Raw genomic sequence first — 26608 nt, 5'->3', positions numbered from 1 at the left:
GGGCTTTTGCCCCCGGCTTGATGTTGCGACCCATCATTCTCTGTTGCCCGCGTCTCAAGCGCATCGAGCCGCCTTTCCAGTTCTGCGCTCCTTTCCCTCTCTTCTCCAAGCTAGGCCACGGTACTTACTAATTGCGTGGCCTAGACCGCTTCCACCTTGACCAAATTGTCGACTTTCGCCTACAGTGCTACCCGCTTCTCCCACACCTCCCTCAGATCTGCTTTAAGCTCTTCGAAGTTGGCTGCCCAAGTTCCTTCCAGTTTTTGCACTGCTTCCCCAACACCCTCGCACAGCCTGCACGTACAGCTAGACACCTCCGCGTCTGCTAAACTCTGGAAACTGGTCTCGTCGAGGAAGCACCAGCGCAGGCACTCGTCGCACTGTACTTGCTTCCCGTCCCGCATGGCCTTCCCTTTCTTCGGTTTCATTGCTAGGCCTACGTCCCTAGGCTCAACGAGCAAGTCCGCCAAATCACTCAAGCAAAGCCGACCTCGACCGCTATCCCAAACAAAAATAAAAATTTAGCACTTCCTACCCCATGTAAGATGTAAGAATCACTTCGAAGAGCTAGCCGAGATAATTAAATAAGCTTATCAAATAGGTCCAGCCTACCACCTAGGCCTAATGGGGGAACCGCCAGACCTAGACAAAGCCAGTACGTTTACTACTCTTACGAAGAATTAAAAATTTGCACCCCTACTTCATGCGAAAAAGAACACTTCGAAAAATCTAGCTAATAAAAAGAAAAGAGTACTTAGCTACAAATGACGTCGCTGAAGCCTTGTGCAGAGGAGTGCCCACCACATCCACCCAACAAGTACCACCAGCCTCTAACCCAGCGACACCTACAGGAAATGTTTTTGCACTTTGGCATTCCTTGCGCCAAATTGTGAAATACCTGTAGTAGCTTTCTTGCTCAATTATTTACCTTGTTTTCTCTCCATTATCTACTGATTCACTATTGTCTGAAGTGCGCAAAAGTTGCCACAAGCAAAGACGCCCAAAAGTATGCTGCTCCAGCAATGGACTCTCGAATCTCATGGTAAATTCGGGTGGTCGATGCAGTCTTCATGATGGGTGCTTCACGATGTGAGCTCGCCTTCAGCCCTTGACTCCCGCAGAGCATACCCCCGCAGTGCATGGTGGCCGCGTACAAGCAGCACTTCTCTCTTATCTTACTGCACCTCTCCTTCGCTGCGGTACAGCTGGTGAAGCTTGGTGAAATCTCAGATGCAACACCTAGCACTGCCGTGCCACACATTGATGATGATGCTTGCACGTGGTGTGCTAAAAGCCAATGCCTCCATTTCTCTCTCTCACTGCAGCACATCGCGCTGGCTGAAAAAGCAAGGTATAACCTTTTGGTGGTGTCTGTGCCCCATGTCTACATCTCGCGTCTGCCCATTCCTTGATGCTGTGTCTGTCTTTCTGCACTCTTAAATCATGTCATACATGCACTAACCAAGTCCTCTAAATGTATTTCTATGACCTCCGAGATTGCATGAAATCGACACTCGCTAGCCAAGCCAAGCTGTGTGCTAACACAGTGGTGCCAAAGCAGCCGTGGGGCCACTAAAGAGTGGTGAATAACACAGTTTCGATTTCATGGGCCAAACGTGTCTGCATATACGGCTAACAGTGTTTTGGGTACTGTGCCAAGCTCTGCAAACTGTATACTTAGGGGGGTTCACAAAAGCCCGTGAAACTGAAACTACAGTGAAACTTCGTTACAACAAACATCACATTAATGAACTTTTCAGATTAACAAACTTTTCAGAAATCTCCTGCTGACTTTTTATGGTTTCAATGTTGAAATATTCCAGTACTGCAAACTTCAGAACACTGAACTTTTCAGAATAACAATCGTTATTCAGTTTTCATGTCATGTTAGCAACGCCTCAGTACTATGAACTAATCTTCCGAAATTTGGGAATTCTTAGATTTTTGTGTATCCTTTACGATAGCCAAAACAGTAGACTAGCAGACGACACGGTGCAGGAAGTGGACGCTGTGGTGCACGGGTTTGAGAAACCTGAGACAGTGCTCAATAAATTAAAAAAAAAAGAAATACAAGAAACTGACATGAGGCCTTTAAAAACCTATTGTGGAGGCAACAATGCATCAGGTTTTGTGAGCGCATGATCCGCCCAGACAACTGTCTCTTAGCAATGGAGGCTCTTTCTTCCATGCTTCTTTCTCTGGCCGAACCTCCGTACTCGCGGGGATTTCACACAGTCGCACTTTGCACTTTCCGAAAAATGTTGTTTACGCATGCTTGCACTTCGTAATAGTTCAGGTTACTGCCTCGAGTGAGACAATTGCGGTGTCCATGTCAAGGAATATGAAAAACAATCATCAAGAAACATTGCGCTTTGGAGGCGACATGGAGCTTCCTTTTTGTCAGCAGTTTTTCTCAAGGTCTCCTTTGCGCATGTCACTCTTATTATGGTGGTTTGGTGGTGTGTGGCAGTGGAATCCATAAAAAACAGCAACAGTGCGGGCCGAGACCCTATAGCGACATTTTCGCAGATAGCCTAAACGGTGACAACTTATGAACTGATGGGTTGATGGGTGGAATGGTTAATTTTGGGGCTTTCAGTATAACAATTTTTCAGAATAATGAACAATTTTTGGCGGTTTCGCATGATTCATTATACTGAGATTTTACTGTATTTTTTAAAGCCATGAAGGTCGCCCAAGAATACCACCCTAGCTGCTTAGTTGGCGCACCATGTTGTGTGCTACATGTTCTTCAACACAATGGACTGCGTTCACATTGCAGCGTGCCAGTTGTTTCCTTTGACCACATCCCCATTTCACTGGTCTGACAGAAATATGAGCGAGCCAAGTGGAAAGCGGCAGCGAAGCACCATCACCTCAGAACAGGAGGAGGCTACTGCAAAGGCTGTCATGTCAGATGCTATAAAGTCGCGTGTTGCACATGCCACAGGGTCTTTAGTTATTATTTTTTTTATTTCATAGCACATCTGGCCACGTAGTAGTTTGGTGGGCCACAGAGCCATGACTCCTTTGCATGTTTAAAGTTGTGCACACCACCAGGCATACACTGCAGTAAAGGGCAATAGTCAATATAATGAAGTAATAAATAAAACAAAGTAATTTCAGCTTCCCCTTCAACTTCGAAAGAACGAGGTTTGAGTTTATATATACAGTAAAAGCTTGTTAATTCAAAATTTCGGATAATTAAAAATAGCCACCGCGATCCATCCAACATCGCATTGAAATCAATATGTAACGCATCCCACTAATTCATACTGAAATCTTCACCGCCACTGATAATTCGAACTCCACACCATCATGGATGAGGTGAGTGCAAGTGCGCAGGAGCATGTTGGCGACGATCGTCACCAGGCAGCTCTGCTCATTCTATCTGTGGCTGTCTGTTGCAGGTCGGGTCTCTCCTTCTCTCAAGACCTTCAAAATAAAGACATGAACACAGCACTGTGTCTCTTTTATTTATTTATTTATTTATTGCGATCTGAATTATATGGACACTCCAAGCGCATTTCTGCCGTCGGCGTTACAATGAGATTCAGTGTGAAGTCTAAGGGCATTAATACCATTTCTGCGTGCCCTACGCTGTATGTGCGAGTGAAAACATGCGAGGGGAGCCAACGATCGCGGCTTAATCTCGCCCACGCGAAAGGGGTGAATACGAAGAAGAAGCACACTATCTTCTCACGTGCATGAGGCACCCAATGTTGCGAGGCCCCAGCGTGGGGGTGGGGGAGGGGATCTTCTTTGGCTGCAACTGCGCATGTGGCGGCTGCGCGTGGTCGGGTGGCCATATCTTGAGAGCAATCTGTGTTGGGGGCAGAGTCTAATTGTGTCAGCGGCTTGTAGGTTGGTGCGTGCTGTCTGTTCTCGGCGCTCACTTTCCGCTGAAGTGTTAGACAGCACGAATGCACTCACTGCTGTTGCCGCATTTCCTCACACCAGGGTTTTGACAGCGAGTGTCTGCAGTCATAGGGTGTGTTATGTTCATGTTTGCTGTGTGTGCTGACACCATGCTTAGTATTTTAGTTAGCAAGCGAATGTTTACAAGCTGATATAGCCGATAAGAGAACTATCCTTACTTCATACGTGTGGTATCCGTAACTTCTGGTTTCAGTTTTAGGTCTTTACATCAGGGCGCCACTCAGCGCCAAACGCTGTAAGTGCCTCCTGTAAGTTGCCTCCTCAGAAATAAAGATTCATTCCTTGTCTGGTCCCCGACTAAAGCAGTCCGGCTCTTTTCTTGCGGCGCTGCGTGCCCCGGCCGTTTAGGCTTCATGCCGTAACCCTTCCGTCCGGCCGCCCCGTCGAAGCTACAACAATACGGCTGTCTGCTAATTTGCTATCGCAATCGATGCTTTACCTTTTGGGTGAAACTGTGTCTTTTTTTTTTCTTTCTTACTTTCATGTGTTCTGCCGAGAAGCAGCACCAGGTAATGTCTATAACACGGTGGCTGTGACGTAGCACCGTGTTACAGACATGACGTGTTATAGACATGAGTAACATGGCGGCTGTGACTCAAAGGAAAGCATCGCTGGGATACGTGCTTGGATGCCACCTATGTGTATGGGCACCCTGCAATGAAGTTTGCCTGTACATGTTGCGCCACCTAGCAGCAGCGATGAGCACCTGCGAGTAGGCCCTCACTCATTTCACCATTGTCCGTGGTGCCCTCAGTCCTGCCCGAAAGCCTGCTTTTCCAATTTTTTAATGGATTCACCATGGCTTCTTGGCAGCTCCTCCATGAGAAGTTTGAACAAAGAGAGCAAGCACAGATACTACTGCATTCAGGAATGTCACAACTGCAACGGGGATGTCGGCATTGAATTCTACCACTTCCCTTCAAAACTGGTGGAAGCAGTCCAGCGGCTGAAATGGTTCGTCGCGGTTCGTGTTGGTCTTATGAATTTCTGAACTAAGGTAAATGCAAAAACAAGAAAAAGAATAAATAAATAAATAAATAAATAACCAGCAGCGGCAACTGTGAAAACACACAATAAAGCCTCAACTGCATAAAAACGGATGAACTGATTCCTGCTGTTGAAAATTAGTTTAGATATTTGTTTAGCTTGTCTTGCTCCAAAACACATGCGCAGTGGTTGTTACATATGTCAAATCGAGCTTTGTAAGCACTCCATGCTGGAGCCCTGTACACACTGTGCTTCTTCCTGTGCCAAGATCAAGACACAACTGCTGGAATCGGGCTCATTCATGCTGATGTTTTCTTGCACTTGGAATAACAGAACTAAGGTTCGAGTACACTGCAGCACACGTCAAGTATTCGAAAATTAGGATTTCTCTCGCGCATGCTAGCACACATTTGTTCAGTCTTCATGTTGTTTAGCCTCACCTGATTGCTCTTTATTATGCTTCAGTGGCAATGCCCTCTCACATTCGAGTCCGAATGGCAATACTAGAATATGCTCGAGGCACTTTGTCAACAGAGAAAAAAGCACTTGCCTGCCAATTCACCGAAATTTCTACACTAGTGAGGTGCAAGGCACGCTCCAAGTAATGAAGCTACACATGACAGTTGAAAAATGTCCACGGCTGTATTTGCTCACTTAAGTGGCATAAAATAATGATTTGTTAATTTACTTTGAGTTCGACGTCGTAAGCATGCTTGCTTTGTTGTTACAAACACTTCACGACCTGCGGTGGTTGCTCAGTGGCTATGGTGATGGGCTGCTAAACACGAGATTGCGGGATCAAATCCCGGCCTCGGCGGCCGAATTTCGATGGGGGCGAAATACGCAAACACTCATGTACTTAGATTTAGGTCCACGTTAAAGAACCCCAGGTGGTCCAAATTAATCCAAAGTCCCCCACTACGGCATGCCTCATAATCAGATTGTGGCTCTGGCATCTAAAACCCCATAATTTAATTTAAGCACCTCGCTGCAATGTCCTCCGCGCCGTTTACTTCTTGACATGAGTTACATGGTTCTGGTTGTAAATTTGATGTCCTTTCTCAAGTGTCGATGATCCAAAATGGGCCTCGATGTCTTCGATTGCCTTAAAACCGCAATTTAGAATGACTGACACTTTTAAAACGAGCACTGCAAAAGCATGCCTCCATAGCAGTGGCCGCCTCGGTGTTTCGTGGAACTGACACGGTGGCGCTGACGGCTGAGCCAATCGTTGCGCAGTCTGACCATCGAAGGTAGCCCCATAGAGAAAAATGATAGCCCATAGTGGAACTCAGCAGCGTGCAGCCAGTGCATCTAGGAAAGTACAACTGAGACCATCGTCGCAGCAGGTTGTGATGCGTTTCGAGAGTGCATTTTAGAACCCGGCTTTCGTGACTGCGGCAAGTGTCGGCACATGTCGCGTGCGGCCAGTCACGCTATGGTGCTTGTGCTGTGCCAGCTGAAATGCCCTCCCCTCTAGACTTTGACGCGCACACCATCGGCTGTTCTCTTCGGAGCATACGCAGAACGATCCCTAACCCACGCACTGCTTTGAACAGCTGCCGGCGATCGTCAGTGAAGCAGTGTGGACACCTTTTTTTTTCCATGCCATGCATTGTGCATTGGCACAGTCAGCGTGACAAACGCACGAATAAACGAAGAGCCATCTCGACATCAGGTACATCAGCCTGCGTCCGGTTACGTTGGCAGCGCCAGTGCTTCGAAATATAGACGCTGTTCTCGCCAGCATGACACAGCGTGTGCACGCACGCACTCACACTATGTCGGACTACATATGCACCTTAAACGAGCAATTTTTTCTCCGACTTTCATTAGTTCAAATTATGTATAATTAGAATTTTTGTAGCATCCCTGCGGAATTCTAAGCTTTTACTGTATCTTATCAGAAAAATAAAACCTCTAATTGCAAGTACATTGACCATATTGGGATGATGCTAACCCAACAACTCACCTAGCTTGCCACTTCAATCCATTACTAGACACTTACAAAGAGCCTAAACAACCCTGCTTTTATTTTGTGACACTTATAAAAAACACAATTTCACTGTCATACATCATTATAAAAATGAAGCATTTACTTACGAGGTCTGGCTTAAAAGGGTGCAGAGGTGCATAAATCAACTTCATATCGGACTTGAGATTCATTTTCTGCATACAGAATGCAAAACCATTGGAATTAAAAGCTCTGCACAAGAGTCAACCAAATCAATAAGTACCTCATCTTGTCTAGCCAGCATCCCGCTTAAGGCATCGTAGATGGAAAGGAGGAAGCCCTTGTCCAGTTTGATGTGCACCTCCTGCAGCAGAAGCTTCAGGTACCTGCAGAAACAGTCATGGGAAAGAAATGCTGTGGCATCCGACAGTGCATCCACCACATACTTGATGGTGTTCAGCTGGCAGGTGCAGCGCAGCAGCAAGGCAGCCTCCAGCATGGGCTGGGCTGAGCAGCGAGGTCTTGTAGGGGCCAAAGACCGGTGCAAAACAGTGGGGAAGACTGCATCAGGCAGCTGATTGTCCAGCTGGAAGGTGCCATTTCATTTAAGTATGAAAAATAACAGCATCAAGTGATTTGTCACTGTGCTTACATGACTATTAGGTCTTTCAAAGAGCAGATTTATGCATGTCCTGGTGCACATATAACAAGGATGAGCATGGCAAGCGAATTCTGCGGTAGCCTTCATTGCTTGAGAATGACTTTCTAAGCTGCAGCTCTTTTTAGAGAGCACAACCCATCTTTGATGCATGTCATACTTACTAAGCGCATCCCCCAGGCTGTGTGCCGACATGATGTTATAGGCCAAGCATCTTCAACTGCACCCAGTCACCTTGCTGTGCATCCCCGCATATTCACAATCTGTGCTGTCCGGTTTGGACCCGCATAACCAGAAACAACTGGTGTGGCAGGCCTGACATGCAGCTAAGTCCATAGGTGTCCTGGACTAAGGAGCTGGTGCAAGCCGAAAAAGAGGAGATGACTATGGCTGGTGTTCTCTTCTTTTTTTTCATGAAGTTTATTTCTGTGCCTCCTCCTTTACAATCTGTGAACACATTTGCATTACCCTAGCTACTGCAATATACTGTCCACCTTTGTTGATGTACCCCATACTCTATACGACACAGCCTTTTCCTTGATCCCCCTCCAACTGTCTTTTTATCTCTCTTCATTTTCCTGTAGCGATTCCCACAAAGCCTTCATAGCAGTTTGGGTGAAAGTGACATGCTGTACAGATGTATTTTACTTCCACATGTGGCATAGAAAAGCACCAAATGAACTTAAAGCTGACACTTTAACCCAATAATGTAGCTACTGGAACCTTGTATTAGTGAAAGAAGGCTTAAGCCACATGGCGACTAAGAAATGCTGACCAAGAAGTACTGATTAGGAATGTACAATAAAAGAAGGTCTAAAAAAGAACAATCACGGTTTCATGCAGTCGCATCTGGCCAGGATACTCCACACCTACCGGAGGACTCCCTTGGCCTGCGGAAGAACTCCAGCTATATTATTAATGGGACATGAGCTATGCAGATGAATTGACAATGCTTTAGTGTGATTGCCAATTAGTGCCAGTCTAGTGGATTTCCTGCATGCATCAAGGTTGTTTCAACTGGAAGATTCTATATGAATACACGACTACAGGTGGAGCAACTCTTGGACACTGGTCAAGGTGCTTGAAAGGGAAGTCACACGAATGGTCAAGGCTGAAGATTTGGACAGGGCTGTACACAACTGGCACCTGGACCATGTCAATCTGCGATTTCTAGAGCGATAGCCAGTGCTCCCAGAATAGCCATCAAGTCAGCCAGAGCTTCCCCATAATAAATTGAGGCTGTGGAGGGCACCAAAGCTGACCAGGTGACACCTGTGCTTAGATCAATGCCCGCCAAAAGACTGCTCAATCATTTCTCTTCTTATCCATTTCTTTCCCTACCATGGGGAAAATACAGTGGACTCTCTTTAAACGGAACCTCAAGGGACTAGGGAAATTGGTTCCATTTATCAGGAGTTAAATTTACTGAGAGACAAAGCTGAACACAATTGCATGAATACAAAACCTACCAACCATGAGGATGGTGTACTGTTTAAGAGGCAATTCCGTTTAAGCGATTTCCGTTTATCAAGATTCCACTGTACGTGTTTTTTGTATGTTAAGCCAGATTTCTTTTTCTGGAGGAACTACTTCACTCAATATTTTATGTTATACATAAACAAAAAGCAGAATAAATGCCCTTTTCATGCACAAATGTTTTGTTAACGAGATCTATATAAAAAAAGAGATATAAATTGCCAGAATCAGGATTGTTGGATAAAACTGAACAAAATTTGTAAAGACAGGCTTGTATCTACAAAAAAAAGTTACAAAAATTCTGAAACATAAAAAAGTGTAGTGCCATCTAGTAGGCACTATCTTTGAAAAAATTGAAATTTTTCATTGACTAGGTCTCCCACAACAAAAATTACAAGCACTACAGTTGGGTGTGCCATGCGGCAAAGCAGTTCCTTGACGTAAAGCATAGCAGAATGTTGCATGTCTTGCACTAAACTCTTGTTTTCTGCTGGATTTTCCTATCTTGGTAGCACTACTTACAGTTTCTATAGGTCTCCATCTTGGCAGGCTGGTGCTCAATAGCTTCAGGAGGTGGGGGTGAGCGAACTGGTGCTGTATCCTCAAGTTCAAGTAACTGTTTCAATAGCTCCGTTCCGAACGCCAGCTGGTCAGAGTGGGCAATTATTTTGAGCTCGGCGATTTCAGGATGTAAATTCCTGTGTGCCTCAAAAATGATAAAGCTATTGACACAAGCAATGTCAATACAACGGAAAAAAAGGATTTTCCATAACTGAATAGACTTCTGTAGCACATTGTACGAAACAATCAAATGGTCCGACTTGTCAACGCCAAGAATTTCTGCATTGTATTCATCAACCAGCATTGGTTCTTTTTATAGAAATTTGCTGCCATTTTCTATATTTTTTTTTTCCTTGTCATTTGGCAAGCACATGCTGGTTTGCCATAGGTGCAATGCCCACCATGTGTACCACCCATTGATCTTTCCATTGGAGGTAAAGGATACCACTGTCCCGGAGACAGCGCACATCTCCTCACGTCGCCTTTTCCCAGCTGGTCTCTTTAAGTTCCATCGAGAATCCACGGCGGTTTCAACTTTTAGAAATTTTTTTTTCAACTTTTAGGAATTTTAACTTGACATCAAGAAACTGTAGCTTATTATCTACCGGTACTTCCGAAGTAAATGTTAAGCCCTTTCCCAGAGAATTGAAGGCTTCTACAACCTTATTCCTGAAAGCACCCTTGTCTACAGGACAACAGTGCTTGTCCTGTAGACAAGGGTGCTTGTCCTGGGTGCTTGACAAATGATTGTTACTTAGAAAAGGCTTTCCTAGCGGTGAACAAGTGCTTTAAGAAATGTGATGTGAATGCAGAAAATGTTAAAAATAAAGCGGTGGAGCTATTGAAAAAATGTGACCAAGATAAGCTTGTGTCATGAGTAAAGAACTCAAAAGGAATGAAATTGGAGATATTTTTTACGGCAAAAACCCACCAGCAAGAAATTCCGTTTAGGCCAATTGTGTCCAAGCGAGGGTGTTGGCAAGTTCTGGTTGCGGAATTCCTGCAAGAAATGTTGAATTCCCTAGAAGTGCAGGATCCGTAGTTATTGAAAAACTCTGAAGGCCTTGTGAATTGTCTGGCATCAGATAGTACAAGCTGCAACTGGGGATTCAGCATAGATGTTCAAGATCTTTACTATTCCTTACTGCATGGGCCCCTAATGTGCAGTGTTAAAGATTGCATAACAAATGAGAATGACGAGGTGTCATTCCGCAATATGTGCGGCATGGCCGTTGAATCCTTTCTTGAACTTCTGCATTTTTATTTAGAGAATACACATGTAGGATTCTGTAGTGAAACGTATATACAGGCAAGGGGTGTGTGCATCGGGTCAAAGGTAGCTCCCATCCTAAGTAGCATTCTTTTGGGAAGCATAGACAGAAAGTTGGCCAAAGATTTAGAAGGTGTAGTAAGTAAGGTATACAGATATGTCGATGACTACTTGATTTTAGGCTGTCCTGTAGACAAGGGTGCTTTCAGGAATAGGGTTGTAGAAGCCTTCAATTCTCTGAGCAAGGGCTTAACATTTACTTCGGAAGTACTGGTAGATAATGAGCTACAGTTTCTTGATGTCAAGCTAAGAAACATGTGTGTTGTTCATTCTCACCCCGAGCTGGAAAACCGCTAATGAACTATGCCTCAAACCATTTCAGGCTTGTGAAGAATGGGATAGTCATTTCGTGTTTCCGGTCAGCGTTGTTGAAGTCATGTTACCACACTGTAAAGATTGCACTTTTTAAGCAAGTTGATAGGTTGACAAAGGCTGGGTACCTGCTCGCTGTGATGCTGGCGTCGTGCGCTAGACTAATGAAAGAACTTGAAAAGGATAAAGGACAATGCACACAGAATCAAAGGCAGAAGGATGTAGCTTCCAAGGTTTCAGTGATTCCGTATGTGCACGGCATTTCACACAGACTTAAAAAGGTGGCTGGTAGTTATTCAGTAAAAGTGGTATTTTCGGCAAAAAACAAAATAGGTAGTGTGTGTTCTAAGGTTAAAAAGAAGTTCGAAAGTAAGGATTATGTAAAGAAAGAATGTAGTGTTAAACATCCACGCAAGAACCAATTTGTTGATTGCGCAAAGAACGTTGCGTATCAGATTCCTATGACGTGTGGTCATGTGTACGTAGGGCAGACTGCGAGATGCATTAACACGAGGTTAAGGGAGCACTTGTCTAGTCTGAAAGGACACCCTAGTACGCATTTGGCAATGCATTGCCAAGAATATGATTGCTCCCCTTGTCTTACTAGCACAGACATTTTGTATAGGCATAGGAATCAAACCGCGAGGGAAATCGTGGAAGCACACTGGATTGAAAAACAAAAAGAAAAATGCGTCAGCCATCCTTCTGTTTCATTGTTAGATAAAGAAAATTCGCTTCTATCATCACATCTTTAACGCATTTTATTGTAAGTGGTTGTTTTATGCACCTTGCTGTTTTTAGTTTGACCGAGTGGCTTTTGTCCACGTCTTTTTATCACAAGTGTTATATGTAATATTTACGTGCTCTTTTGACTTGATCGCGGAGATCTGCGGGTATCATATGCGCTATAGGCTTGCTCTGTTGACTAGATCGCGCAGATCTGTGGGTATTTAAGCAGGTAGTTCTTCAAAAATAAAACCAGTTGTTAGAAAGCGCTTGTCCTTGTGTTGCCCCTATTCTTCGTTCCTGTTTGTTTGCGCACAAAAAGTTTTAAGATGAATCTGTTCCAACTAGGCCGACTCGCAGTCGTGCTTCAGTTCAAAGAATTTAGCTCTATATTCTGTTTTAGGGTCTGCGAGCACCAACAATTTGAAGCCCCATTCAGTCACTTTATCTCGAATATCTTGCCGAATTCCGGAGCGCTCCTCTGATTCCACCACCCATTTATCAACAGAAAATTCCTGGTGTGGCTGGAAAAACTCTGCTCATCACTCATTTATGTGCTGTAGCAACCACGAAATTTTGTCCAATTTTGTTCCAGTGTGTTGTACGTCAATGTCTAGGTCGGGATACGTGCAGCATCCTCAACAGTGCCCAGAAACATCTTTTTGGCATTATTTTTGGTGAAATCAGACCAAAAAACAAGCTTGATGTGCTCCAATAAAGGCATAGGCCCGGCAGCTCGACCACTCCCATGTATAGAAGAACGCCTATAAATATCAATCTCTGCAGGAGTGACCTAGCTCCTTCCTGGACCCGTCTTCTTCACTGTAGGTTGGTTTCTCCAGGATCATGAACCAGGCACATTTGTTAGTGCTTTCGCAGATCTTGGTGACTACCTCCACTGTGAAAAACAGACGGAAAACATCTAGTGCTCGAAGCAAATGATGAGGGATATGGTGTGGATACTCTGTCAATGAAATAAATAACATTGAGAACACAAATCAAGCACTCTAAACGACAATAGACAGGCCGAAGCAACAAGCGAAACTAACTGGGCTGCAACCGCCAATGTTCCAGGCTGATCTGCATCGTTGCTGCGCTTCGATTCAAAGTCAGATGAAAAAGGCATCATCCTTAAACTCGCTGCTGCTCAATCCATCGATAAAATCAGCCACAGATGTAGTGGAATTGTGAGATCTGTGATCTGTTGAAGAATGTGCATGCGCTGTTTATAGGAGGTGGCCATTCTTTCTTTCTGCTATGATGATTGTGAGGCTTCGAAGCGTGTTAAAAAATCACCGTTAAGCAGGAAAAATGCAAGCTGACTGGAAAACAAAAATATACATCTCTTACTTCCTGTCTGATGGTGCAGTGTGTCTGTGAGTGGTGTGGAAGGTCTCGAAAGCGGCATTTCATATCATCGTTAGCAGGCTAATGATGCCCAATGTGCATTGTATGGAAAGAGTTAAAGGAGAAGGAATGTGATGACAAAAGAAGACTGCCCGATTGCTTCTCTCCTTAAGGTAGAAATGTTGTGATGAAAGATGATGACAAACGCGATACATGCTACCGTTTCCTTCTTCTTTCCCTCATTTTTGGTTCGGACGATAAATACGGCCTTGCTTGTGCAATAAACGTCTTCTTATGCTCAACTATTACTGTCGCAACAACTACAGTGAAAGCTCTCAGCCATTTCCCAGTTTTTTTTCTATGTGTAACGTTCCCTTGTGGCAAATCTTACCACCAAGCTGAGAGAGAAGAGAAACATGCAGGAAGAGCAGTGCCGATGGGACAGAAGTTTCTTGAACTATCTTTTTTCTTAGCTTACTCTAACCTTTTCACTTCTTGACCTCCAACAACTTGATTCCATGAGTAAGACGGATTCTGTCTACAGTTGAAGACCTCTGCTGATGATGCAAGCTGGCTGAAGAGGTGGCCACAACGGATCAACGTCACAACACAGCAGAGGACCAGCTGTTTGGTGCTACACTCTGCCCATGCAACCTGGAACAATTTGAATGAAAGCATGGCACTATTCAAGCTTTTCCAAGATGAATTATCAATGACATGAAAGTGCTAATGAACACTACAATCCCAGTCGCTGAGTTGACTGACGAACTCAATCTGTTGAAGGTACTGTGCTCTACGACCTGGACAGCCAGATAGACGAATATGTAGCTGATGAAAATCTCAATGGGGAGTTGACAAGCACTGACCAGTGTGTAGAATTCTATAGTTCTAACCAAGTCTTGAGCCGAACTTCACTTGTCAGAGCTTCTGTCCAGTATGTTGATATACTAATATAGATGCCCTGCGCAAATGCCGGGAAGAGCTCAAGTGAGACAACTTAAGGCAGAAGCACAATACTTTTATGGAGATATTATAGAATGGCCAGCATTTTTGGATCAATTTGAATCCTAAATCCATTCAAAGAAGTCTTTAGTAAACGTTGATAAGGTAAAGTGCCTATGTAGCTACTTGTCCAGATGAATTGAAAATGTGGTCTGTGGGTTACCAATGACCAATGAAAATTATGCAACAGCACTCCAACTACTAAAGGAAAATACAGACAGAGCCTGTTGATAATTAAGGACCATATGAGCACATTTAAAGTGTATAATAGCTGTGTCTTACCAGTACTCACCTACGGGGCAGAAACCTGGAGGCTTACGAAAAGGGTTCTACTTAAATTGAGGACGACGCAACAAGCTATGGAAAGAAGAATGATGGGTGTAACGTTAAGGGATAAGAAAAGAGCAGATTGGGTGAGGGAACAAACGCGAGTTAATGACATCTTAGTTGAAATCAAGAAAAAGAAATGGGCATGGGCAGGACATATAATGAGGAGGGAAGATAACCGATGGTCATTAAGGGTTACGGAGTGGATTCCAAGGGAAGGGAAGTGTAGCAGGGGGCGGCAGAAAGTTAGGTGGGCAGATGAGATTAATAAGTTTGCAGGGATGACATGGCCACAATTAGTACATGACCGGGGTTGTTGGAGAAGTATGGGAGAGGCCTTTACCCTGCAGTGGGCGTAACCAGGCTGATGCTGATGATGATGAGCACATTTATGAACCATGGCAAGGTAATTCATCAGACGACTTGCATGGACTACACAGACTACACAATGCAAATCAAACTCACGTGAGATCACTAAAGAAGTTTGGTGTAGAAAAAGACAAAAACATTTTAGTCTTTCGTGCGACCTCAAAATGGAAAACCTAATGGCGTCTACTATAAAAATGCTGGAGTCCTTAAACAGAGCTAAAGAACACAAAGAGGGGTCTCTTAATAAGTTTTGCTTTCCTTGTGTATGATCCATTTGGCCTCTCAGCAATCGTTACACTGATATTCAAGTTGCAAATGCAAAAGGTGTTAGTAGAAAAGTATCTAGTACACGAAAACTTGCCAGATCTTTTGCTCAGAGAACGGTGATGAGGACAAGTGGACTTTGCTGTATATGTCAAATTGCAGTGCCATGGTACTTTGGTTATTAGCTAAAAGATGCGAATGTGCACACAGTCATAAATATCCTCAGTGAAGCTAATCCTGATGCATATGGATCCAAATGTGGTCCAAATGAATGAGCTCGGCTAGGTTGCTGAGAGGCTGCCTCAAGTCCGTGTACGGTTTTATGAAAGGAAGACAACAAGAGTGCCTTCGATACCACAAGTGGTCTAGGTCAAGGTCAAGCCAGTCTTTGCTGGAATTCTTCTGGAACAACTTCCGGTGCACCCTACCCCCCAAGAAGAAGAAACCAAAACCCACAACCAAAGTGCTGAACCTGACTGATATTGCCATTCAAGATAAGCACATGAACATTCTTGAATTAGGCCCAAAGTTCTGCCTAGAGCCGTGCCTAGACTCTGTCAATAAGATAGCCGCCGTTAGATCAGTGTCCAAGCATGTAGAAGAAGATGAAAAATTCAGGTGCATTTCTGAGGGCGCTGACATGTTAGTCAGATATCAAGGAAACCAGAACGGCAGAGTGCAAGAGATTCAACCCCTTGTACAATTTTTAAGAGAAAATGAACTGAAAGTACTGACTGCTGATAAAGAAGGGTACTTCGTCCTCCTAAAGGAAGAGCAGTTTTCTGAGAAAGCCTCAACCGCTTTAAAAAAAAACTTCAAGAAGGTGCAAATTGAACCTAAGAAAGTCAAATATCAAGCAAAGAAATTGTTACTGGAATTGAACCTTGAGCATCTATCTAGTACAGTGAACAAAAGTCAGGGGTTGAACCTTGAGGTTTTCTTTACAATAAAAAAACATAAAGCTGAGAAACCTTTACGCACAATTGTGTCTGAGAGAAACACATGGCAACACGTAGCCTCTGGTTATCTTCAGAAGAACTTAATAAGGCTCCAGGTAGAAGACCCATTCAAAGTAAAAACTCTGAAGATGTTAGGTTTTTACAAGAAGGGGGTGTATCTGGCATGCACAGCATTCAGCATCGACATCACAGATTTATATTATTCCCTTTCTAGAAATCAGCTGATCAAGACAATCAAAAATAGCATTATGGAATACGACGAGTTAAAGTTTAGGAGTGAGAGTGGTGTCCTGGTTCAGTCTTTTCTCAAACTCTTGGTTTTTTATTTAAATTCCACATTCGTTATCTGGGATAATTAAATTGTGATTCACAAGCAGGGGGTCTGCATTGGCTCCCAGGTCGCACCAATTCTTAGCGAGATCTTTTTCGGCACTGTTGACCGGGCACTCAAAAGCGTCTTGGTAGGAACATTGATCAAGTGCTTCAGGTTTGTTGACGACTACTTGGTAGTTATCCGCTCTCAAAACAGTCCCAAAGATATTGGAGTTATTCCCGCAGTCTTTGATAAAGAAGGAACGGGTCTCAGATTTACTCATGCACTGCTGATTAATATTGAAATTCAATTTTTGGATTTGCAGTTAAGATTAACAGTGCAACATATTTGTTGGCAACATAACCCCAGGACAAGCAAATGAATTCTAAACTACGCGTTGGCACACTCAAAACTAGTGAAAAGAGGAATTGCTATGACGTGTTTAGGTTCCACACTTAGAAAGTAATGCCACCACCTTGCCCATCTGAGCTTTTCATAACAGCTCAATCATCTAGAGAAGGGCGGTTATCCAAAATCTATTATCGTGCCAATATGTGAAGGGCTAGTGAAGAAAATAAAAAAAGGGGAAGCACCCCAAACACAGATAGAAAAAGTTAAAAAGTATGCAGTCATCCCTTATGTACATCAGATGGAAAAAAAGATGGTTAAAAAAGACAGCCATGAAATATGGTGTTCAAGTCGTCTTTTCAGCAAAGAACTCGTTAAACAGTATTTGCAATCTTGTCAATAGACCTAAACAGGTGTCCAAGGCTATGTGCTGCATCAAACACTCGGGGGCAGCTTGTGGCAAGCGCGGTGGGAGTGGTCGTCATTCCACTTTCATGCGGCAAAAAGTACTTTGGGAAGACGGGACGCTGCCTTAACATCCACCTTGGGGAGCACCAAGGTGGGATCAGGAATGCAGCAAGTTCTAATCTGGCCGTGCATTGTAGAGTTTGCTTATGCGAACGTATGTTTGAACAAACGGAGATATTGTATAAAAATATGAATAAAATCAACCGCGAGATTGTGGAAGCCTACTTGATGCATGTAAACTCAGGCACATGTGTCAGCTAGACTTCTATCACTCTGCAGGTTAAGGAAACTGAGTTTTTGAATGGCAAGGTAGGCTAACACCCTTTCACCCTTGTAAGTGTCACTTTACATGTGTTTACATATTTTGTATATTTTAGTCCTTTGTTTAAAAAAATTAACCAGTTGTTAGTCTACGCTCGTATTGCGTACTTCCTCCAGTCTTTCGTCCGGGTTGTGCTGCCCACCCATGGGAACATGTTCAATCACCAACTCACACAGCTTGCTGTGTTAATTCAGTTTTAGCTGAACTCAGAGAGAACTTCTCGATAATAATATTGAGGCTAGTTATTGAAAAGGCACTATACCATAGTACTGCAGGGGCCTGCGGCTTCGTCAAGCTGTCCATGTGGCAGCTTTTTCCGCACGCCCCTCGTGTCATGTACTGATGTACTGATGCAAATAAACATCATTGTCATTGTCACATCATTGTCACTGTATGTTCGTTATATTTGGCCCATTGCTCCTATTACAGCTCACTGGGTCCAAGCATCACCGCCCTTTGATATCTCAGGAGTTAACTTTGCTGGGTCTCTCTACAACAATGGAAACAGAAATGTGCTCAAGTCATACATACTAGACCGAGCAATTCATCTGGAACATGTAAGTGATCTCCATCCAGAACAGTTTATGCTCGCCTTCAATAAATTTGTCACAAGAACATCGTGCAATGTTTTGTGCTCGAACAATGGCAGTTTATTCTAGAAGGCTCCGAAAGGATATCAAGACTGTGGGCAGCAATGAAAGAAGAAATTCAAGCAAACTTTTCAAACCAGAATGTACTACGACAGTTCATTCCAGAACACGCTCCCTGGTGAGGTGGATTCTGAAAGGCTGATTCGTTCAGTGAAGTCTGCATTGAAGAAAGTACTCAGACAAAATGGTTTAAGCTTTGAAGAGCTGTCCACAACACTTATGCGATGGAAGCAATTATTAACTTGCAGCCAATAGCATATGTCTACAGTAATCATTCTGAGCCTAGCCCACTTACAGCAAACCAGTTCTTAATTTGCCAAATAATGTATTTACTTATGTAAAGCCCTCAAAATTTTTAGGATGCTTACTGGGTGCAGGTTTGACACAAGGCAAGGGTGATGGCTACTCATTGAAACCTTGAACTGCACGCATACCGCTATGCAAAATAACACTACTGGTGGTGGACTATGACCACATTTACAGTTGCTGACAAATTTTTTGCACATGCACAATTCTGCAAAATGTCCGAATAATCGGCCAGTCCAAGAAAAAACTAATTTTGTTGGATAGTTCTTTGAAATGTCAGCAAAGTGGCAAATTTGTTTGCAGATGTTTGCTCAATGTTGTGTTCCAATAAAATAAAATTTACTTGACATTTTAAGATGACCGAGGCCATGGGTGTGTTTCACATTCACCCGTCATGTAGCCCGACGTGCATTGTGTGTTGTCGTTACCATGCGTGTGGCCTAAATTTTGCAACACTGTCAGTTTAGGTTGTGCTGCACAAAAGCTGTTTCAAGATTCATTGGCTTTATGCCCACACGCAAGCTTATGCCATTCTATCCAGTAAGCACACGCACAAACTTGGTAGGCACTCACAGTAGTTGCCAGCTGATTGCTCGTGGACCCAAACTTCAGCATTAGTCAAGCCCGTGCACTTGATCTAACACCTCATCACCAGTGTGATTTACTAGTAAACATTTTAAGGACAAACTTTACACTTCACACAACGGCTTGCCACTAGCCACCTAAGCCTTACCAGCACTGCTCATCAGTCAGCGACAAAAGTTGTGGTTTGGTTGGTGATGAGTGTGGGATATGATGACGATAATACCATCGCTGGCAGGACAACTAGTGCCATCTGGTAGCAGCTTGTAAAATATGTTATGATGGAGGTGTGCTCCAGCGCCTTCGTGCAGGCATTCACCTGTTCTGTCATTCCTACGCCCCTACATTTACACCTGTCATGGTCGTCGGGGGTGGCTTTTGCCACGGACCGGTTTCCAGCAGTAGCACGACTGGCACTACCGGCAGAGCAAGCATGCGAGGGAAACCCCTCCAGTACAGCACATGGTATGTACACATTTTTCTACTTGTTTTGTCGTACCTTTATTTGGGCCACGCTCAGGCATGAGCTCATCTGCAGTGCCTTGCACCTACAGAAAGCGCTTACCTCGTGTTGCTTCTTTTCTGAACACTAAGATGAAGAGCGGTGCCTAGTGCTCATGTGTGATCGCACTTATCCGAGCTGCACTCAACCGAGTCACACTTATCGGAGGCCTAAGCCTATGAAGATTGCCCTAGCTCTTGCAAGGAGGCCCATTGATCATTGCAAGTATGCAGCATAGTGACGGGGACAATTTTCCCTAATGGTGTGTCACAAGGAGCCATCCTCCCCACAGTGAAGTGTTAACGACACTCGTTTCTGTGTTTCTGCACTTGGTTTGGCAGCTTCTTTGCTTCCCATACTGCCCCAGGTCTGGGTGTAGTGCAGTGATGGCTGTTGTCCAAGAAAAAAAAAAACAACAAAAAAAAACATGTTTCTTTAACTTACAGGAACGGTGTTTTCTTGTGTGTGTGCCGTGTTTGGTACCCCTCTTTTGCAGGCTAAGCGCACGCACAGTGGTGCGCTAGATTACTTGAGGTGACAGCTGACGCCACCCTGAGGCTTGCTAAGCTCGAACCCGCGGTGGTCGGTACTCCAGTGAGATACTGATCCCCTACAAGATTTACCAGCACACGGGTACGTGTGTGACACTTAGCGAAACTTTTCACTATATTTTAACACTCCAAAGTGGGCATACGGGTCTTACACAAGTAAATGATAGTCACCATATGCTTCTTTCGAAATATTTATTCTTAGTCTTTGAACCTGCTGCACTTGAGCAAAGATAGAAGTATTGTGATCAGCTTTTCAAAAGACTGTGCAAGGTGGCAACACGAATACCTACAGCAACTCTATTCGGCCCTCATTAACGAAGAACATTGCGTCTGTGCACAACCATCAAACTCAGAGATGTAGCACTTATTAAAGAAATGCAATAAGACAAGAGTGGAAGATGGGTCAAGCCTTTGAACTCTTCCCAGAAATCCGCCTTTTTCACAGCATGATGGCGCAAAATGTTTCAGAAAAGTTGTGCACGTGGCCTGATTGTGGAGGCAAGTCCCCCTAAAAAATAAAAGTGCACAGATGTGCACTACTGCAAACACCCATGCTGTGTACCGCATTGCAACTCTACCGGTAATTCTACATTCCCATGGTGCCGAAAATATGCACAGTATAGGACTGCAACTCCATGTTTAAACGAAAAGTGACCGGAGTGTGCTGTGACTGACAAAGTAGCCACCTTTCATTGATGGTTAACAAATCTACAGAACAACCCCTGCGTTACATTGGGGCGACATACAAAAGCACCTCATTGCTGACGAAGTTTTCTTAGAGCAATGGCCTGCACGTGTTGGTTGTGAGAGCACGTGCCTGACTTCACATACTTGTGGTAACACTGTGTCGATACAAGACCGATAAGTCACCAACGCCAAAGATCTTGACCAACTATTCAGCATGGTGTGTTGCTTGAAACTATTTTATCATACTAGGCTGATCATGCAACCGACTAGCATGAGTTGTCGCAGCGCAATGAACTTAGTACACTCTAGTAATGGGCAACTTTAATGCAAAAGTGGGGAAAACGCAAGCTGGTGAACAAGAAATTGGCAACTACAGCATCGATTCTAGGAACCCTAGAGGAGAGATGCTGGAAGAATTCACAGAAAGGAATAAGCTTCAAATAATGAACACCTTTTTCAGGAAGCGTAGCAACAGAAAGTGGACCTGGAAAAGCCCTAATGGCGAAACAAGAAATGAAATTGACTTCATACTTTCTGCTGATCCGAGCATGGCGCAGGATGTAGAAGTGATAGGTAGGGTAAAGTGCAGTGACCATAGGTTTGTGAGAGCTAGGATTCACCACAATTTGAAGAGAGAAAGAGCAAAATTGGTCAAGAAGAAACAGGTCAACTTAGAGGCAGTAAGGGTAAAAGTAGACAAATTTAGGCTGGAACTTGCAAACAAATATGCAGCCTTAGAGCAGAGAGATGATGATGATGACATAGAGGTGATGAATGAAACTGTAACTAGGCTGGCTTCAGAGGCAGCAACTGAAGTGGGAGGCAAGGCACCAAGGCAAGGCAACTAGTAGGCAAATGCTCCCAAGTAATAAAGGACCTAATAAAGAAACGACCAAGAATGAAAGTGTCCTACTCAAGAGGGGGGCACGACACCGCGACTAGAATGGAGCCCTTACCATTTATATTCTTCCAGGCTGCCATGCTGCTCGGCGTTGCTGTTCCTGCACCGGTAATGAACATGCTTTCCCGTGGGCAAGTCACGGGGGCAGCGCCTCCCCATCACTGGACGCTACCGCCAATTCTGGACCCGGCGCAGCTAACCGGCTGGCAACATCTATGTGATACCGGGACCGGCATCGCTATCAGCAAAGAGCGCGCCCTACATAAGCTGCTGCCCACCGACTGCGCGCTGGGGCACGACACCGCGACTAGAATGGAGCCCTTACCATTTATATTCTTCCAGGCTGCCATGCTGCTCGGCATTGCTGTTCCTGCACCGGTAATGAACATGCTTTCCCGTGGGCAAGTCACGGGGGCAGCGCCTCCCCATCACTGGACGCTACCGCCAATTCTGGACCCGGCGCAGCTAACCGGCTGGCAACATCTATGTGATACCGGGACCGGCATCGCTATCAGCAAGGAGCGCGCCCTACATAAGCTGCTGCCCACCGACTGCGCGCTGGGGCACGACACCGCAACTAGAATGGAGCCCTTACCATTTATATTGTTCCAGGTTAGTTACCTTAAACGGTGTTCTTGTCCAAAAACATCGAATCGCTGCCTGTTCGTGGTGTCGTGCCCCTGCGACTTGTCAGACATGCTAGCAAGTGGCAAAAACTATGTGTTCTCTTGTCTCAGACACTTGTTACTAATGCTTTCGGGTGATATTGACTCCAAGCCTGGTCCGGACAATGATGCTGTTTTGGCTACTGTATTAGCAACCGTCCAGAGAATCAAATCCAGACAAGTAGACATTCGCAGCGAGCTTCAGGTTATGAATCAGTGGAGGGCGTCGGTCGACGTTGAACTGAAGCAATTGTCAGCCAGGATTCGGGCCGTTGAAGTAGATACAGTTAACGTAAAAAGCGCCCATGCCTCTGCAGTCCCACCACCATCCGTACCAGACAGCGTCGCACTACAGCTAAAGAAAATAGAATCGCGCTGCGACGACGCTGAAAACCGGCAACGCCGATCCAATTTACTTTTTTTTGGCATCCCTGATGACCCTGCAGAGACATGGTCGACTTCCGAGAAAAATGTTATCGACTTGTGTTCGGAAATTCTGGGTATTACCATTGTGCCATCCCAGATTGAACGTGCCCACCGCCTTGGACGACATCAGCCAGATAAAATTAGGCCTATCATTGTAAAGTTCATACACTTTAAAGACAAAGATAACGTTATAGGATTAGGTAAAAAAATTTAAGGGCACTGATTATGCTGTTCGGGAGGACTTTTCGCTCCAGACGCGTATCGCCAGGAAAAAGTTGCGTGAGTACGGCAAGGCTTTAAATGTTCCTTTCAAGCTTAATGTTGATAGACTGCGTGTGGGCGGCATATATTATGTGTATGACCCTGCGTCAGACACGGTCATGAAATCACCAAGATAGCTAAACCGTAGGCCGACTTCACGCACTACTCACAACTCCTGTCAAACTTACACCAAGCAGTCTCGGTTACCTCTTTCTTTATCTCTTTCATTTACAAACATTAGAAGCTTGCTTCCGAAACGTGACCACTTTTGTTCTTTTCTTGACGATAGTAACTCTGATATCGTTGTCCTAACAGAAACTTGGCTTACCCCTGAAATTAATGATACGGAAATATTTCCTGATAACAACTCTTACAATGTTTACCGCCATGATCGTGGAACTAAAAGGGGAGGAGGCGTCCTGCTAGGCATAAAGAAAAAGTTTTCTTCCTTTCTAATTGATTCGAAATCTGATCTCGAAATTGTTTGGTGCACATGCTCATCATCATCGACTAAGGTACTTATTGGTGTGTGTTATCGACCACCTGACTTTCGCCATTCCTTCGTGGATGAATTTCGCAATAGTATAGCCACAGCTGTGGAGCTATTTCCTTCTGATTACATGTACATTTTTGGAGATTTTAATTATCCCCTTATTGATTGGTCTTCCTTGTTTTCTCCCTGCCGTAATTCTATGGACTTCATTAACTTAGCTTTAGATTTTAATTTATTTCAGGTCATTAACGAACCCACTCGTGGTCAAAATTTGTTAGACTTAATGCTTACCTCTGCTCCTGATACAGTCGAACAAATACTCACCCTCGATGGATTCAGTGATCACAAATTACTACAAATACCTCTTTACATACCTCTTGAAGATGTCAGCTTTACATCCAAGAAAATAAGAAACTATAATAAAGGTAACTATAAAGATATGAATTCCGATCTTGAAATGTTCTTCCGCCAAGAATTTATGCCCTGTTTTTCTGCACGTCCCGTTGATGAAAACTGGACTCTTTTCAAAGATAAAATTTCTTCGCTAATTGACAGGTATGTTCCATTGATTACCATATCTAATAGCAGGACTAACCAATGGTTCAGCAAGTACCTTCATAGGCTAAAAAATAGGAAAAAACGCTTATACCAGAAAGCCAAGCAAAACCCGACAGCTTGGGTTGAGTACAAAAACTTTTTAAAAACTTACTGCTCTGCTATATCTGCTGCCAAAGATAAATATTACAACTGTGATCTACCCTCACTCCTCAAATCGGACCCAAAAAGGTTTTGGAAAACAATTTCACCGGACAATGGCTCCACTCGCATTTCCCTGCACGGAGCCAACAACGTACCTCTAGCTGACCACGAGTGCCCTGTCGCTTTTAACAATTTTTTTTCATCAGTATTTACGACGGAGGATCAGTCCACTGTACCCCTTATCCCTGAACCCGACTACCCTTACATGGAACCTATTAACATCACCGTCGAAGGTATATCGCGTCTAATTATAAACCTCAAATTATCTACATCTGCCGGTATTGATAACATTAGCTCCAAAATACTAAAAAACACTGTCTCCGTTTCTAGCCAAATATTACTTCACATATTCCGACAATCATTATCATCCGGTCGCCTCCCTTCTGACTGGAAAATTGCTAAGGTAGTGCCTGTATTTAAGGCGGGAGATAGAAATTCGCCTGGTAACTACCGTCCTATCTTCTTAACTTGCATTTCTTGTAAATTACTTGAGCATATCATCGCTTCTCATGTCTACAGCCACCTTGAGTCAAATAATTTCTTTTTTACTAACCAACATGGCTTCAGGAAAGGGTTTTCATGCGATTCACAGCTATTTGAACTTACAACCGACCTACATTTTAGCATGAATAACAACAAACAAACCGATTGCATATTTCTTGATTACTCAAAAGCCTTTGACCGTGTCGCTCATTGTCGTCTAATCTCGAAATTATCTTCACTCCAGCTAGATTCGGTAACTCTTTCTTGGCTACGGAATTTTTTGTCACTTCGCCAGCAGTTCACAGTTGTTAACAGTTGCTACTCACCCCCTTGCTATGTGACTTCCGGTGTTCCACAAGGCAGTGTTTTAGGACCCTTACTATTTCTAATATACATCAACGACCTGCCTACTAACATATCTTCTTCCATCCGTCTTTTTGCTGACGATTGCATAATTTACCGCACCATTAATTCTATCGACGACCACATCGCACTTCAAAATGACCTCAAGAATGTTTCTGATTGGTGTAGTACCTGGCAAATGCCTCTTAACGAATCTAAATGTAACGTTATCACTTTTAGCCGTAAGCACGTCAATTCTCAATTCACCTACTTTCTTAACTACTCTCAGGTCTTGGAAGCATCTTCATATAAATATCTCGGAGTTCACCTTGCTCCTAACCTGTCCTGGGCATCCCACATCACCGCCATTTGCGCCAAAGCCTCACGAACTTTGGGGTATTTACGAAGAAACTTAAAGAACGCCCCACCCAGCATCCGGAAGCTTGCTTATGCAACATTTGTCCGGCCTCAACTAGAATTTGCAAGTCCTGTGTGGTCGCCTCATCAAAAATATCTAATCAATATGCTAGAAGCCGTACAGAACAGAGCAGCACGTTTTATTTCTTGCGATTATAACTATTCTCATAGCGTAACTGAAATTAAACAGAATCATGACATCATTTCACTTGAAACTCGCCGTTGCATCGCACTTCTCTGTCTGTTCCACAAGTACGTTAATGGTAATAGGCTGTCTCCGCTACCTCTCGAAAGGCCTTTGCGCATGTCAAAATGCCTCCATAATAATTTCAGTTACTCGCGCATCTTCGGGCACACATTAACCTTCAACAGCTCTGCGCTTCCACGTGCCATTTCTCTGTGGAACGATTTGCCCGACACTATCGCTTCCTTAACAAACCATGATTCCTTCCGCAACCAAGTCAGCAGTCATCTTTCAAAAACACCCTTTTAATCTGTTCACAAACTTATTGCTTTTCATTGATATTTTTCACCTGCATCGTGGTTTGTACTGCGCATCAGTTACATTTTTTAAAGTGCTGAATCTCTTGTGTTTGAATGCTTTATAGTAGAAATGTATAAGTGCCACTTGCTACATAATATGTTCACTAGCTCATATAGTACTGTTTCTGTTTATACCCCCCCTTACGTCATGCTCCTACGGGGGCCTGTAAGGTCATTGTAAATAATAAAAATTGATAAGATAGAACTCATGGAACTGTCAAAACTAACGAACAAGGCGAAAATAAGTAATATTCGAAATTATAATGTGGGAAAGACTGAAGAAGCCGTAAGAAATGGATGCAGCCTGAAATCAGTGAGAAGGAAACTTGGCATAGGACAAACCAAGATGTATGCACTGAAAGATAAGCAGGGTAATAT

At 43.9% G+C, this 26608-nt stretch overlaps 1 protein-coding gene across 12 annotated transcripts in view; it reads right to left on the bottom strand.

The window, feature by feature from the left end:
* Positions 1 to 26608, bottom strand: part of LOC135897507 (intermembrane lipid transfer protein VPS13A-like) — a 1023564-nt gene that overhangs the window by 199194 nt on the left and 797762 nt on the right. For 10 of the 12 annotated variants that reach the window (XM_070539327.1, XM_070539326.1, XM_070539332.1 and 7 more), the window contains 3 exons: positions 7327 to 7466; positions 7164 to 7266; positions 7030 to 7095 (listed from right to left, as the gene is read on the bottom strand). In XM_070539327.1, coding sequence (XP_070395428.1) covers positions 7030 to 7095; positions 7164 to 7266; positions 7327 to 7466 — 309 coding nt within the window. Of the gene's footprint in view, positions 1 to 7029; positions 7096 to 7163; positions 7267 to 7326; positions 7467 to 13774; positions 13945 to 26608 lie in introns of those variants that run through there. The other 2 variants (XR_011514732.1, XR_011514733.1) reach the window with 2 other exon arrangements.

This window comes from Dermacentor albipictus, chromosome 5 (genome assembly GCF_038994185.2).
Source record: "Dermacentor albipictus isolate Rhodes 1998 colony chromosome 5, USDA_Dalb.pri_finalv2, whole genome shotgun sequence".
Classification (NCBI taxonomy): Eukaryota; Metazoa; Arthropoda; class Arachnida; order Ixodida; family Ixodidae; genus Dermacentor; species Dermacentor albipictus.
The sequence above is the reverse complement of the archived record's forward strand: the minus strand, read 5'-3'. Positions and strand labels throughout refer to the sequence as shown.